The sequence below is a fragment of the Nicotiana tomentosiformis genome, chromosome 9 (assembly GCF_000390325.3).
Source record: "Nicotiana tomentosiformis chromosome 9, ASM39032v3, whole genome shotgun sequence".
NCBI classification, from domain to species: Eukaryota; Viridiplantae; Streptophyta; class Magnoliopsida; order Solanales; family Solanaceae; genus Nicotiana; species Nicotiana tomentosiformis.
Window position 1 is genome coordinate 102,294,944 of NC_090820.1, and position 16,275 is coordinate 102,311,218.

The 16,275-nt window shown below is 40.9% G+C and overlaps 1 protein-coding gene across 2 annotated transcripts; it reads right to left on the bottom strand.

Moving 5' to 3' along the window:
- Window positions 1–13,061: 13,061 nt before the first annotated feature.
- On the bottom strand, window positions 13,062–16,023 carry LOC104090237 (uncharacterized). 2 transcript variants are annotated; one of them, XM_009595294.4, is made up of 4 exons: window positions 15,684–16,023; window positions 14,593–14,754; window positions 14,103–14,338; window positions 13,062–13,558 (listed from the first exon to the last, which is right to left on the bottom strand). In XM_009595294.4, the coding sequence occupies exons 1-4, from the start codon at window positions 15,969–15,971 to the stop codon at window positions 13,306–13,308; spliced, it is 939 nt and encodes a 312-aa protein (XP_009593589.1). In that variant the 5' UTR covers window positions 15,972–16,023; the 3' UTR covers window positions 13,062–13,305. The 2 variants fall into 2 exon arrangements, with proteins under 2 accessions (XP_009593589.1, XP_009593590.1); XM_009595295.4 differs by lacking the exon at window positions 14,593–14,754.
- Between the last annotated feature and the right edge of the window lie 252 nt (window positions 16,024–16,275).

Here is a 16,275-nt window from a genome sequence, read left to right on the forward strand (position 1 = left end):
TCCACCAATGATAAAAGGGCTTGATTCGATGAAATTCATCCAAAAGCCTTTTCCCTCAAGTACAGCCCCAAAACCAATCCCCAAAAAATTTTGTATGCCCGAAATTTCCAAATATAATGGTACGACCGATCCCAACGAACATGTCACGTCTTACATGTGTGCCATCAAGGGTAACGATTTGGAAGACGACGAGATCGAATCCGTGTTATTGAAAAACTTCGGAGAGACCCTCTCGAAGGGAGCGATGATTTGGTATCATAATTTGCCACCAAATTCCATCGATTCTTTTGCCATGTTAGCGGATTCATTTGTAAAGGAAGATGATGGTGCCATAAAGGTTGCAACAAGGAAATCAGACATCTTCAAAGTAAAGCAAAGGGGTAATGAAATGCTGAGGGAGTTCGTGTCCCGATTTCAAATGGAACGCATGAAATTGCCATTGGTCTTAGACGACTGGGCCATCCAAGCTTTCACCCAAGGGTTGAACGAGCAAAGTTCAATAGCATCACGTCGGCTGAAGCAAAATTTGATCGAGTATCCAGCAATAACTTGGGCGGATGTACATAACCCATATCAGTCAAAAATCAGGGTCGAAGACGACCAGTTGGAAGCTCCTTCCGGATCCATACATCAGAATAGGACATCTATTAAAAACCATCGGGATATCGACAGAGAGCGAGGGTCGAACAGAGACCGATATCAACTGTACGTCGCAGATCGAATGAACAACGGCTCAGCGCGCAATTCCGCTCGGAACAATCGAAGGAGTGATCGAGGACAAAATTCTCGGGGGCTTATGAGCAAGAGTGGCTTCGATAAATATGGCGATCCTATAGAGGCACCTCGGCTATCGGAGTACAATTTCAGAGTCGACGCATCGGGCATTGTATCGGCGATCGGAAGAATCAAAGATACTAGGTGGCCCAGACCCATGCAAACTGACCCTTCCCAAGGGAACCCGAATTTGATGTGCAAGTATCATGGTACGCATGGCCACAGGACCGAGGATTGCAGACAATTAAGAGAAGAGGTAGCCCGTCTATTCGATGAGGGCCACCTTCGAGAGTTCCTCAGTGATCGAGCCAAGCATCACTTCAGAGAAAGGGACGCCAGCAAAAAGGATAAACAAGAAGAACCTCTGCATATCATTCATATGATCATCGGTGGGGTCGATACTCGACAAGGACCCGTGCTCAAGTACGGCAAGATACCGGCCATACGGGAAAAACGAACTCGAGGTTATGTACCCGATGGCACTTTGTCATTCGGAATTGAAGAATCCGAGAGCATATCTCAACCTCACAATGACGCTCTAGTAATTTCTATCCTATTAAATAAAACTCAAGTTAAGCGTGTTTTAGTGGATCCAGGTAGCTCTGCGAATATCATCCGATCTTGGGTAGTAGAGCACCTCGGTTTGCAGCATCAAGTCATGCCCGCAGCTCGGGTCTTGAACGGTTTTAATATGGCCAATGAAACGACTAAATGGGAGATTACTCTACCAGTGAATGTAGCTGGAACCATCCAAAATACCAAATTCCACGTGATCGAAGGGGATATGAGGTGCAATGCCCTACTCGGAAAGCCTTGGATCCACAATATGAAGGCAGTGCCTTCGACCCTCCACCAAGTAATGAAATTCCCTACGTCGGACGGTGTGAAAATAGTATACGGGGAGAAATATGTTGCGAAGGAAATATTTGCGGTCGATAAGGTAACATCGATACCAATGCTATCGGCCTCAGAAAGATCGAGCACTAAAGATAGACGAGAAACCAAATAGCAATCACAACCACCAGTCTCGACCGAACCGGTGGAAAAGGAAATAGAGGGTAACGAGGAAGAGTTTCTGACACCTCGATCTTTCATCATCCCCGACGACTCCGACGCCACCAAATCTACGATTGAAGAACTGGAGCAGGTTATATTAATCGGATATCTGCCCGAGAGAAAGGTACACCTGGGAACGGGATTGACCCCCGAACTTAGGAAAAAACTTATTCAATTTCTTATCGATAACATAGACTATTTTGCTTGGTCCCATTTAGACATGGCAGGGATCCCACCGTCGATAACAACGCACCAGCTGAGCTTGGACCCTAGGTTCAAATCGGTGAAGCAAAAAAAGAAGACCTCAATCCGAGGTAAAACACACATTTGTAAAGGATGAGGTAACTAAACTTCTCAAAATAGGGTCAATTCGGGAAGTAAAATATCCCGAGTGGTTAGCCAACGTAGTTGTAGTCCCTAAGAAGGGGAACAAACTTAGAATGTGCGTAGATTATAAAGATCTAAACAAAGCATGCCCCAAAGATTCTATTCCAATGCCAAGCATCGATCGCATGATCGATGCCACAGCCAGTCACGAGATCCTTACTTTTCTCGACGCCTACTCCGGGTACAATCAAATTCGAATGAACCCGGAGGACCAGGAAAAGACTTCATTTATCACCAAGTACGGAACCTATTGCTATAATGTAATGCCATTTGGGCTAAAACACACAGGAGCTACTTACCAATGCCTAGCGAATAAAATGTTCGAAGAACAAATAGGTAAGTCAATGGAAGTTTACATTGATGACATGCTAGTTAAGTCCCTACGCGTAGAGGACCATTTGACTCATTTGCAGGAAACGTTCAAGATCTTAAGGAAATACAACATTAAGCTCAACCCCGAGAAATGTGCTTTTGGGGTTGGATCGGGCAAGTTCCTTGGTTTCATGGTATCGAATCGGACCGTGACAAAATTAAGGCCATCGAAGACATCACCGTAGTGGATAGCGTGAAAGCAGTGCAAAGGCTTATTGGGTGGATAGCTTCCTTAGGCCGATTCATTTCACGGTCATTAGATCGAAGCCACAAATTCTTCTCTCTACTCAAAAGGAAGAACGATTTCGCCTGGACCCCGGAATGCCAACATGCACTAAAATAATTGAAGCGGTACCTATCGAGCCCACCAATACTTCACACTCCGAGGACAGATGAGAAGTTGTACTTATACTTGGCGGTATCGGAAATCGCGCTAAGTGGCATCCTAATTCGAGAAGATCAAGGTACACAGTTTCCTGTTTATTATATAAGTCAGACCTTAGGGGAAGCAGAGACTAGATATCCTCACTTAGAGAAATTAGCACTTGCACTAATAAGCGCCTCTAGAAAGCTAAGACCATACTTTCAATGTCACCCCATATGCATTTTAACCACTTACCCACTTCGCAATATTTTGCACAAACCCGAACTATCGGGTCGATTGGCCAAATGGGCCATCGAACTCAGTGGGTACGATATCGAATATCAACCCCGTACGACCATCAAGTCCTAAATTTTAGCGGACTTCGTGGCCGATTTCACGCCAACCCTCGTACCCGAAGTTGAAAAGGAACTCTTGTTAAAATCGGGTACGTCGTAGGGGGTTTGGACCCTCTACACAGATGGTGCTTCAAATGTGAAGGGGTCCGGGCTTGGCATCGAACTGAAACCTCCCATAAGTGGCATTATTAGACAATTCATCAAAACCACTAGGTTAACTAACAATGAGGCCAAGTATGAGGCCATGATTGCAGGTCTCGAGCTAGCTAAAAGCTTGGGAGCAGAAGTCATTGAAGCCAAATGTGACTCTTTACTAGTGGTGAACCAAGTAAACAAAACTTTCGAGGTTCGAGAAGATAGGATACAAAGGTATTTGGACAAATTATAGGTAACTCTACACCGTTTCAAAGAATGAACCCTACAACATGTACCTCGAGAACAAAACTGTGAGGCCGACGCACTCGCAAATTTGGGGTCGTCGGTCGAGGAAGATAAGATCAACTCGGGGACTGTCGTTCAACTCTCGAGATCTGTAGTCGAGGATGGACATGCCGAAATAAATTCCACGAGCCTAACCTGGGATTGGAGGAATAAGTATATTGAATATTTAAAGAACAGAAAACTCCCGTCGAACCATAAAGAATCGAGGGTTCTACGAACCAAGGCTGCTCGATTCACGCTGGTTAAAAATGGAACATTATACATAAGGACATTCGACGGACCACTGGCAGTATGTTTGGGACCATGAGACACCGATTATGTTTTACGAGAGGTCCATGAAGGCACTTGTGGAAACCACTCCGGCGCCGGACCATTAATTTGCAAAATCATCAGAGCAGGGTACTACTGGGATAGCATGGAGAAGGACACTAAGGAGTTCGTTCGAAAATGTGATAAATGTCAAAGGTTTGCACCGATGATCTATCAACCCGGAGAGCAGCTTCATTTGGTCATTTCTCCATGGCCATTCATGAAATGGGGAATGAATACCGTCGGCCCTCTACCATCGGCACCGGGTAAAGCTAAATTCATTTTGTTTATGACTAACTATTTCTCTAAATGGGTTGAAGCACAGGCGTTCGAAAAAAGTGAGAGAAAAAAAAGTTATAGATTTCATCTGGGACCACATTGTGTGTCGATTTGGGATACCAGCAGAAATAACATGTGACAATGGTAGACAGTTTATCGGCGGTAAAGTGACAAAATTCCTCGAAGACCATAAAATAAAAAGAATATTGTCTACACCATATCATCCTAGCGGGAACGGACAGACCGAATCAACGAACAATATTATCATCCAAAACATAAAGAAAAGATTGAACGAAGCCAAAGGAAAGTGGACAGAAATTTTGCCCGAAGTCCTTTGGGCATATCGGATAACATCTAAATCTAGTACATGAGCGACCCCATTTTTCTTAGTGTATGACTCCGAATTTCTAATTCCGGTCGAAGTCGGGGAACCAAGCGCAAGGTTCCGACATACATCGGAAGAATCGAACTACGAGGCAATGAATACTAGCCTCGAATTATTAGATGAAAAATGAGAAGCGGCACTGGTTCGAATGGCTGCACAAAAACAACGAATTGAAAAGTACTACAACAGAAGAACCAACCTCCGCCATTTCAAGGTCGGGGACTTGGTCCTAAGGAAGGTCACCATCAACACTCGAGATCCTAATGAAGGGAAGCTCGGCCCAAATTGGGAAGGACCCTATCAAGTCCTCGATATAGTCGGGAAAAGGGTCTTATAAACTTGGAGCAATGGATGGAAAACCACTACCAAACAATTGGAACATATCGCTTCTCAAACGATATTACTGTTAAGGTATTATTTTCTCTTCTCCATCGTCTATATACGTATATTCGACACTAACTCATTGCAGGAATTTGACGAAAAACATCAAGACCTCTGGTTTCAAAGCACGCGTTGTACTCTTTTTCCCTTAAGTTCGGCTTTTATCCCAAATGGGTTTTTCCGGCAAGGTTTTTAACGAGACAACAACTATGTGCTTACCCGGGGACTAATCAATAGTATCCGAGGCTCCTTCATAATCAACCTCGAATACTGGGGGATACCAAGCAAATAAATCAAGTTCGGCACAAGAAAGTTGCTCCATATCAAATTCATGTCGAACGGGGTCTCGATAGAGAAAAGTGTAAGGGCCAATTGTCAAAACGAACCATGCCCACATAGTTTTGCTCGAACTTTGGCACAAGATACAAACACATGTGTAATGACCTATAAAAGAGAACTTCTTTTTCAGACATCTCACACTTTGAAAAGATTTTCCTGCTTCATGATTCAAACAGGCTTAAAGGCCAACCACCATCAAAGGGATTTTTGATACACTCGATCATAAAGGCCTACGGGCTAAGTTATTCTAAGTTCTAGTTCAAAACAATCACTCACTCAATTATTAAATCCTAAGGGCTATCTTACTTCGAGTTCGAGCAATCACTCACTCGGTCATAAAAAGCCTACGGGCTAAGATATTTTGAGTTCGAGTTCGAAAACAATCACTCACTCGGTCATAAAAAGCCTAGGTGCTAAGATATTTTGAGTTCGAGTTCGAAAACAATCACTCACTCGGTCATAAAAAGCCTACGTGCTAAGATATTTTGAGTTCGAGTTCGAAAACAATCACTCACTCAACTATTAAAGCCTAAGGGCTATCTTACTTCGAGTTCGAGTAATCACTCACTCGGTCATAAAAAGCCTACGGGCTAAGATATTTTGAGTTAGAGTTCGAAAACAATCACTCACTCAATCATTAAAGCCTAAGGGCTATCTTACTTCGAGTTCGTGCAATCACTCACTCAATCATAAAGGCCTACGGGCTAAGATATTCTGAGTTCAAGTTCGAAACAATCACTCACTCAATTATTAAAGCCTAAGGGCTATCTTACTTCGAGTTCGAGCAATCACTCACTTGGTCATAAAAAGCCTACGGGGTAAGATATTTTTGAGTTCGAGTTCAAAAACAATCACTCACTCAATTATTAAAGCCTAAGGGCTATCTTACTTCGAGTTCGAACAATCACTCACTCGGTCATAAAAAGCCTACGGGCTAAGATATTTTGAGTTCGAGTTCGAAAACAATCACTCACTTGGTCGTAAAAAGCCTAGGGGCTAAGATATTTTGAGTTCGAGTTCGAAAACAATCACTCACTCAATTATTAAAACCTAAGGGCTATTTTACTTCGAGTCCGAGCAATCACTCACTCGATCATAAAAGTCTACGGGCTAATATACCTTGAGTTCGAGTTCGAAACAATCACTCACTCAATTATTAAAGCCTAAGGGCTATCTTACTTCGATTTCAAAACGTTCACTCAACTACTGAGCCTGTGGGCTACTTTTATTTTTCGAGTTCGGGCAAGCGCCCACTCGACCACTAAGCATGTGGGCTACTTTTATTTCGAGCTCGAGCAAATACTCACTCGGCCATAAAGGCTACGAAGGCCGAATTCGATGAAATCACCTAAATCCTCATGAAAACATCCGCAAGGCATGAATGAAATCTTCACGAAGCAAGTCAGTAAAAGAAAAAGATATTTGTATAGATATACAAAGATGGTTTACATAAATAAATGCAACATAGAAGAAGCTAAGGGCTAAGATTCTGGGTTATCATCGAGAGCGGTCTCTTCTCTACCGGGCTCCACCCCATCTTCGGACCCGCTCTTGCTACCATCACATCATGATCATCATCGCCATCAGAAGTCAAGGCTTCAGCATCAGCTTCGAGTTCTTTAGCCCTTTTTATCTCTTCAGCAAGGTCGAAACCTAGAGCGTGTATCTCATCGAGAGTCTCCCTCCGAGACTGACGCTTAGCAAGTTCGGCAACCTAATGTGCTCAAGTGTCGGCAGTATCCGCTGCCTCTCTTGCCTCCATTTGAGCAGTCTCGGCATCGGCCTGATACACAGCAATGGACTTGTCCGCCATGATTTTCGACGACTCAACCTCCGCCTTGGCCTCAACAAGCCTTGTTTCAAGCTCCTCGATCCTCTTGGCTTGAGCTGAATATTTTTTCTTGACGCTTCGAAGCTGAACATCGGCCGATAATAATTTGGCCAAGATGGTTTCTTTTTTGCAGCCAGGCGGTCGATAGTCTCCTTCCACCGGTCACATTCGGCCTTGATTTGATCGACTTCTTCCCGAAGCAACTCGATCTTTTCAATCTTTTGCTGCAGCTGAGATAACGAAGGGTTATCTTTCACAGTTGGGTCAAACCCATACTCTAACAGAACGAGGCTCACTTGCTTATCTAGTTGGGCCTCTTCTTCACGAGCCTTAACCAAATCTGCTTGGAGGTCCTTTGTAACCTCGTCCTTTTGGCTGCAAAGAAGCCACATAGCATCTCTCTCCCCCGAGACCTTCTGAAGCTCGACCTCACACTGACTGAGGTCGACTCAAAACCTGCTAATGGCCTGTACAGTAGGGAAAAAACACAAGTCAAGTTTAGAAAAGAACGAAAAAACCAAGCACAGTAAAATCATTACCCGAGAAATGAAACATTGGGCCTCTTCTAGGAGAAGAGAAGTGTCACTAATATTAGAGGCATCATCGACTCCAGTAAAGCAATCCAGAAAAGGGTCCCCTACACTAGAGCCTCCGCCCATATCGGGGGTCTTCAATTCTCGAGCTTCCTTTAACGCCTCCGCAGAAAAGGTCGGAAGAGAAGGCAAATGACCTACTATCATAGTCCCAAGCGAATCGCTCGGGACGCTCTGATCGAGACTCGGGGTATCGGAACCGACCCCGAGCGGTATAGCCATCATCGACTCAGAAGATCTGGCGACCTCGATAGCTTTCGCAGATCGGATCACCAAAGCCGGAGAATCATCATCATCTTCTTCTTCTTCTTCTTCTCTCAGTCGTTGGACCGAGTCCGTCGAAAGAGCGATTGCCTTCCTCCTCACCCTTCGAGTTTTGGGCTTGGTGTCCTCTGGCCGAGAGACATCTTTTCGCTTCTTATCTTTCCCCGGTTCTGGGACCAGGGACTTGGTTCCTTCCTCACCACTCGAAGGCCTCAAAATGGCATCTTTGGTTACACCTGCATGAAAGGAAATCGGTAACAAATGGAGCATAAAAAACATTTCGAAGAACATGAGAAGTGACCCTTACCATGATTCTTGGCCTCCCATCTACCTTTTGCCAAATCACACCAAACGCGTTCGGCATAAGAGGAAGTCGAGGCTAACTTCCGAACCCAATCCTCGAGGTCGGGTACCGCTTGTGGCATCCAAAGGGCAGCTATATATCGGAGAAAGCTATCAGATAGAATCAGAGAAAGATACGAAAAGCAACGCCTTATGAAAACCACTTACGGTCAAAATTCCATTCCTCGGGGAACGACATCTTCTTTTCTGGAATGAGGTCACGGGTCCTCACCCGAATATAAATGGCCTATCCAACTCCGATCCTTGTCTTCATCGATGCTCGACATTAAAGCTTTCGATGCCCGACGATGAAGCTTGATTACTCTTCAAAAGATTTGAGGCCAATACAATCGTATGAGGTGATTTAAGGTGAAATCCAGCCCACCCGGCCTTGTTGGAGAAGAAGCGAAGTAAGGTTACTATGCGCCATAGAGAAGGATGAATTTGACCGAGGGTGACCTGATATCTTTTGCAAAAATCAATGATCACTGGGTCGACGGGACCCAACATGAAGGGGTAAGTATAAACACTTAAAAACCCCTCCACATAAGTGATGACGCTCTCTTCGGGAGAGGGAATTTGCAACACAACCTCGGGCCCCAGTTGCAGTCTTTCCTCACAGCCTCGAGATGGCCCTATGTTATCGAGCACATGTACATCGACACATGCTCACATTGACCTGGAATCAACGAAGGATTTTCAACCTTAAAATCGATCTTCAGAGTACATGGGTCAGGAACATACTCGTGGGGGGGGGGGGGGGAGGGCTCCACCGGCGCCTTGTCGCCGGACAGCTGTGAAGAAGAAGCTTTCTCCTTCTGAGGTACGGTTTTTGAAGTTTTTGCCATTGATGTAAGAGAAAGAAAAGCAAAGGAAGATGAAAGGTTGATGGTGTCAAACGCTGATGAAGGTGGCTCTACAAGCGGCGAAATAGAGGCAGAAAGAGTAAGAGAATTTGGGAGATTGAAGATGTAAAAATGGTAAATGATAAATGGAAGGGTTATTTATAGGTTTATACCGTGGCGGTTCAGTATCAACAGTGACCGACCACCGTCTGACGTGCATTAAATACCTTGAAAGACTAAATTGATGGGACAACTATCACATACGTCATGATCGAGCCCAGTGAAAACGTCAGCTTATAATCCGATCGAGCCATCGAAAATCATATCGCTTCTCACCACATTCTTCCTGAGAAACGAGGGGACTATCTGTATACGGTCGGAATAGATTTCGGCCTCCGTACGTTTGATCGAGTTCGAATGGTTAGCGATCGAAGTGAGAGCTCGAGACGAGTTCCGAGGATAGTACAAACAAGCCTCGAGCTCCAAGACCGATCGAGGAATCGGCTCGGTATCATTATCAAGCCCATGACCAAATTGAACCGCAAGGCAACGTGAAGGTTGTCGGAGATGCACAGACCGATTGACACTCACCCTGAATGTCGAACTCGAACCAAGGCCGAGGGCTCGACCCAATACCGAGATCGAGCCAGTATCGAGCTCGCAGACAGGAGCCGTTACTACCGCACTAGGGGAGAGAATCTTGGCGGGAATCGAGGAAGAGACAATTCATCATGGGTTCTCCACTATATATTTTTTATTATAAATAAAGTAAGATCATTCTACTATAAATGGGGGAATCCTTGTAAGCATAAATGGGGTTCACACATTGTAAGAAAAGACTACTATTTATTGAAGAATAAATCTCTTGAGCTTGTTTTACTCAGCATACTCACTCTTCTTGTTCAATAATTTATATCCTGTTTCTATAGCCAAGAATCTAAACATTTCCGCTTTTATGTACGATTTATGTCAAGCTATATCACATATCCTTAGAACTACTTATAAATTCAACTATATCCGATTTTTCGGGTAAACAATAATATCAACAAATGGGAGAGTGTTTTGATAAAACTTTTGAATCCTAAAAAGTAATAATAATGTCTAAATCTTCTTTGAAATAAGTAATATGAAGTTAAAAGTTAGACAGGAGTAAAGAAAAATAATTTCAACCCATAATGATAAACTCAAAAGTATGATCTACCAATGTAATTGAACTTTATTGATATAAATATTATAAAAATAACGTAACAAAGTGGACAAGGTGAACAATTGAATGAAAAACATAAATAACAAGAGGCAGAGATTCTTATTTATTGATGAAATCTGTGAGAAATAATAACAATGAGCACAATGAATCTACTATAATTTTATTATCGAGTGTGGGAGTAAGAATGAGAATTAGATTATGATACAATTGTTGAAAAAATGGTATTTATAAAATAACCTAATCGTAATCGTCCCTAATATCTCTTCCACACGTTGCATATGTTATCTACAGTAAGTGCAAATTTCGTCCGTTACGCTAGTTTAGGCATAACTGCAGGACGTGGTTAATTGAGAATTCCGAATATTCTGGTGTTTGTTGGTTCGAGAAAAGTAGTGCTGCTTATTGGGCGGTTATTACTCTTAACGGTTCGGCTTATGTATTAATCCACTAGTCACCCGATAAGATATTGGGCGGATTGGTATCGGTTTAGCTATTATCGGGCGGTTATCGGGCCACCCGATAATTAAAAACCTGTTTGGACGGACTACTTTTATTATGGACCGAACTAAAATTAAATAAAAGGGCTACTGGAAACACCAAGCATAATGTTACAGTTCAGATAGCTAGTTTGTTGGTCTTGTTCACAGAATGACAGAATCACAGTTCATAAAAGTTGTGTAGAACCTTGTGAATGTTCTAGTTAACGAAGTATAATGTTACACAGACAAATCGAATGAACAAGCAGACTAATCAACTGCAATCTAAATGATATAACTGTTAACGAAGGGTGTAGAACCTTGTGAATGATCTAAGAAGATAATCACAGTAAAATCACATTAGTTTTATGTCTTAAGTGAGAATACACCAAAATGTTAATTAGCATAAAACTAGAGAGTAACATGTGACTGAACCTCAAGAAGGAAATAAAGTATTTGAGTGGCTTTAACTAAGCACTGTCCAAAGTAGTCATAAAGCAAATCATAGAGACAGTATAAGTATAAAGCAAATCGCGGTTACAACATCCTTTCACATGCATAATGCATTAAGGCTCAGATTTTCATTTTTCCGCTGATCCCTTCAATAACACAGGAAGAAACTTGAAATCCCTTGCAAGAAACTTAACTAATTCCCCTGTCAAACAACTTCACAGAGCTCTAAACTGAAAGGCCACCCTTGTACCGGCAAGGCACTATCTTGCTTTTTCAATTTCTTTTGCAGTATATTGGGTCAAAGAAAAGGAATCAGATACTATTCTGCCTAAATACTAGTAGTATACTGTATGAAATTTGAGAAAAATTATCATAGGGAAGGAAGATGACTGATCACTTTGTGAGGACATAAACAGAGGCGAGACGGCGAGTCGGCGAGAGGGAGAGGCGAGACGGAGAGGCGAGAGGGCTGACCGCTGGGTTTCTAAGGGAAATTAAGAATTTTAGATGTTAGGGTTTCTAAAGTCTAAATGTCTAATAGAATAATACAGTGACAGTACTGGAAGTGGGAGTAATACAGTGACAGTATTGGAAATGGAAGTGTGGAAGGGATTTTTATTATTTAATATACATAGTAACATATGGATAAAAATAAATTTTATATATATATATATATATATATATTCTTAACGGGTTAACTGATTATCCGTTAAGAAAATTGAATAATCCGCCCCAAATCGATAAGCCGTTAATATATATATATATATATATATATATATATATATATATATATATATATATATATATATATATATATATATATTCTTAACGGGTTAACTGATTATCCGTTAAAAAAATTGAATAATCCACCCCAAACCGATAAGCCGTTAATAAAAAAAATTTTAATCTCTTCCCCATCCGTTAAACCGTTAACCCAATACAAATAAGCCACTAAATCACTTTTGGGATTTGTTTTTCGATTTTCAATTTCGGTTCGGTTTTGATCGCCCTACAAAAAAGTGTTTTTCCAGACGTTTGTGACCGTCTGGATCCGAACCTTGACTCGGAGTTGACTTTAAAATGCTTGCCACATATTTTACCAATACAACTACATAAAACGGGAAAGGAAAAGAAGCAAGAAGAAGAAGAATGAAAATATTCAAACCACTGTAGAAAGATAGTGCTAACGTATATATCCTTAGAATATTAATAATATTATATTTTTCATGTGCTTATTTCAGCTTCTTATATAATCTGTCATTATTGACACTATTTCACATTCTATTCAATTTTTCTCTCATATGGTTTTCTGTTTCTTTCTCCTTATTTTCACCTCTCCTTTCCTCTCTCTTCTTATCCACAAGGGCTTCATATCTAATTAGTCCCCCTTCCATCATTTTCTTACCTTCCAAATTCTTCTCTATATTCTCGATACTCCTCTATTTATTTTCTCTAATTAAAAGCACAATGTTCAAGCTTTGAAATCAGCCACCGATGTTGTATTAGGGTATGTTGCCTACATCGCACCCCCTTGAGATGCAGCCCTTTCCTGGATCCTGTGAAAACGCTGGATGTTTCGTACACCGAATTGCCGTTCAAAGCACAATATATATATATATCACTGCTATAATTAATCATTTTCAAGATTTTGCAACGTAACCAAACCATTCATTACACTTCAACCTTCGTGTACCAGAAATCTAAATTACATAAATTTTAGGATAATTATATTACACACAGATATATATACTGCTAAAAGTGCAGATATATAACACACTTATCACATTGATAACAGAACTATGATATATAATAGTGCTTAAACTGCATTTCAGAAGATCATAGTTTAACTGATTAAGTACTCTTGTTGTGAAGGAGGAAGCTGAGGAGAAGTTGATTAACCTCAGCTGGCATTTGTTCTTGAACAAAATGAGTTCCTTCAGGCATAAAGATTATTTCCAACTTTGGTACCAAACTTTTCAGTTCTTCGCTCCTGATATAGTCTTCGATTCCTGGAAATTTGAGGACGTAATCCTTCTCACCCATGATCAGCATTGCAGGAACTTGAACTGTTCGTGCTGTTACATTCAGTTGTTCGGCCATTGCCCTATAGCCAACAGAAGTTTAAACTAAATCAAAATAAGAAAGTTCAACCTAGTTAAAGCTGCGAAAACAACAACAATAACAAGTCGGGTGTAATCTCACAAGTGAGGTTTGGGAAGGGTAGTGTGTACACAAACCTTACCACTATCTTGAGAAAATAGAAGACTGTTTCTGATAGACTCTCGACTCAAGAAAAGATGATAAAAGAAGGAGTAGCAACAAGCAGTAACAACAACAAGATAATAAAAGTCGAAGCGAAAAAATATCAGGTAGTACTAGAAATCTACGAATAAGAAACATGTTGTAATAAAGCTGCGAGAACAGCTTGCATATAAAACAATAATATTGTCAGTTTCGCGGATCCAGTTATTATTGAGGCATGCCAGTTTCAATTTAGAGCGGGTTCTGCTTAACCCATTGCTTTCGGTTGAACGATGCATACATACACGAAAAAATTTTAAATTGAATATTTATAATGAAGAACACACATTCTGAACTCATTGACTGTAGATCCTGCCAAGTCATTAGGAATACAAGCATTTTGTTACCTGTAAGGAACCTGCAAAGCAGTCTGAAATCCAGATTTCTCGTACTTAGCTCCATATATTGCCAGATCTTTTTCACTGAACCAATAAGGCAGAGGAGTGCCTGGTTCCACCAAATCCAAGATTTCCTGATTTTCATTAGCTATTGGTATTTCACTTCTAGAGAAGAGTATGTAGATTTTCCTTACAACTGTTTTGGCATCAAATCGACTGAAATCAGCTTCAGCTCGCCCAGGCTCCTGCGAAGAAAAAAAAAAGAATCTCAAATTGATATTGAGGCCAGCTACAATTTTACTTTTATGTAGCCCATTGTACAAGGCATCCCGCATTCACGTATGGTGCGGGGAAGGGCCGCACCCCAAGAGATATAATGTAGACAACCTATCCTAATGCAATCATTAGTGACTGCTTTCACGGCTTGAACCCGTGACCTATGGGTCACACGGAGACAACTTTACCGTTGCTCCCGATCATAAGGGAAATTAAACCATACCATCCATCTTGTGATATAGAAACCTTCTGGAAGGCCGTAGTCGGATGGACCTGGGAGCATAAATGGCACCCCGACGGTAACAAATCCAGAGACCCTCTCCTCGTGCAGAACGACAAATAAGGAAATAACAAATGCAGCAAAATCTTTACCAACGAGAAAAGCCTACATAAACGCGCGAGCATACACATTAGTGAGGATAAAAGAGAGGGAGAAAGAGAGTATGAGAGCTGAGTAATGTACTTTACAAGGTATTATTCCTGCCAATATTGGTTAAGTACAACAACTACTACGCCTCAATCTCATATATGTATCCTAACTAACCATATTGCGCCATTAAAACTCATCTCAGATCAACATTATACAAAATAAATATAAAAAGCACTCCCAGTTCTCTATCTTGGTTAGTGCTAACTGAAATTTTGTATTGGAACTACCATGAAAGATTTCAGTTCTAGGTGAACACACATTCACAGTGTAGTTTTAACTGACCTTGAAAATTTGTCACTTAATTACTCACCTTTAAAAAGGACACAAATATGCTATATAGGAAGCTGAAGAAAGTAAGTTCGTTTGTGGCTAAGATATCTCACCACAAATATTCAACCAATTCGATATATACTGTCAGCACATAGAACTTAAAATCTATAAGATATGCATTAATTGGTAACCTGACACATCTTTCTATATTTTATAACAATTTAATTTTAAAACGTTCATTTTACCCTCAACTCATGGAACTTAAAATCTTTAAAATATACCTGACAAAAAATGATAACTAACGTATTATAATAGATCTCTTAAAGCACTACCAAATACCTCTAAATTCCATCATCTTGCATCATTTTTAACCTTTGAAAAGGCAGGGGCGGAGCTAGAGCCTAGAAGCCTGAGTACAGGTTCGACCGAACCCACTAACTTTTGCTCAAGCAATGTAGTTATATTAAAAGAAATCATTAAATATTTACAAATAATAAATTTAGAACTCAGTTATAAGTATTTGAAGTCGTAGTTCTAAAATCCAGAATCCATAAAGTTAAAATTCTTACTCGGCCTCTTTTAAAAGGGTTCAAATATCAGAAAAAAGATGGTACCTTTGGAATGCTGAGAGCATTGAGGAGTCCAAGGAGGTCATTGTCAAAATCCAAGAATGTTGTTTTTTCTGGTTCTGTTGGCTGTTCAGACAAACCATAACCTCTGTAATCAAAAGCAATGGCTCTAAAACCAGCTTTAGCCATAGCTATCATTTGGTACCTCCAAGAATACCATATTTCAGGAAATCCATGTAAGAATACAACAGCTTGAGAAGATTCACTTCCAATTTCAGCTACGTGAAGTTTCAGTCCATTTACTTCTATGAACTTATGCTTTATTTCTTCCATTCTTTTTTTAACTTTTAAAGTGAAACAGTTTTCTTTACTAGTGTGTGTGTATCTGTGTGTAAGAGAAAGATGGCTATTGCTCTCCTTAAATATTATCGGACATTACATCATGGCTTGCCACGTAGCATACTTGTTTGGTAAGAAGACATCTTTTATTTTTATTTTTGGAAAATTCCCATGAAACTCGCGGACTGCGTAATCTGTTCGCGGTTAAATAGCTCGCAAACCAAATAAAATATAAATCTCACTAGGCAAACTCGATGCAACGAGTTCTTACTAATAAGATTGTTGGTGAGGGGAATTT

Excerpts from the sequence above, each read along its gene's own strand:
- LOC104090237 (XM_009595294.4), bottom strand. The coding sequence starts at position 15,971 with ATGGAAGAAATAAAGCATAAGTTCATAGAAGTAAATGGACTGAAACTT. Across the intron at positions 14,755-15,683 it reads ATGCTCTCAGCATTCCAAAG|GCTTTTCTCGTTGGTAAAGA; the intron begins GTACCATCTTTT and ends GCGTTTATGTAG. Across the intron at positions 14,339-14,592 it reads TCTATATCACAAGATGGATG|GAGCCTGGGCGAGCTGAAGC; the intron begins GTATGGTTTAAT and ends TTTTCTTCGCAG.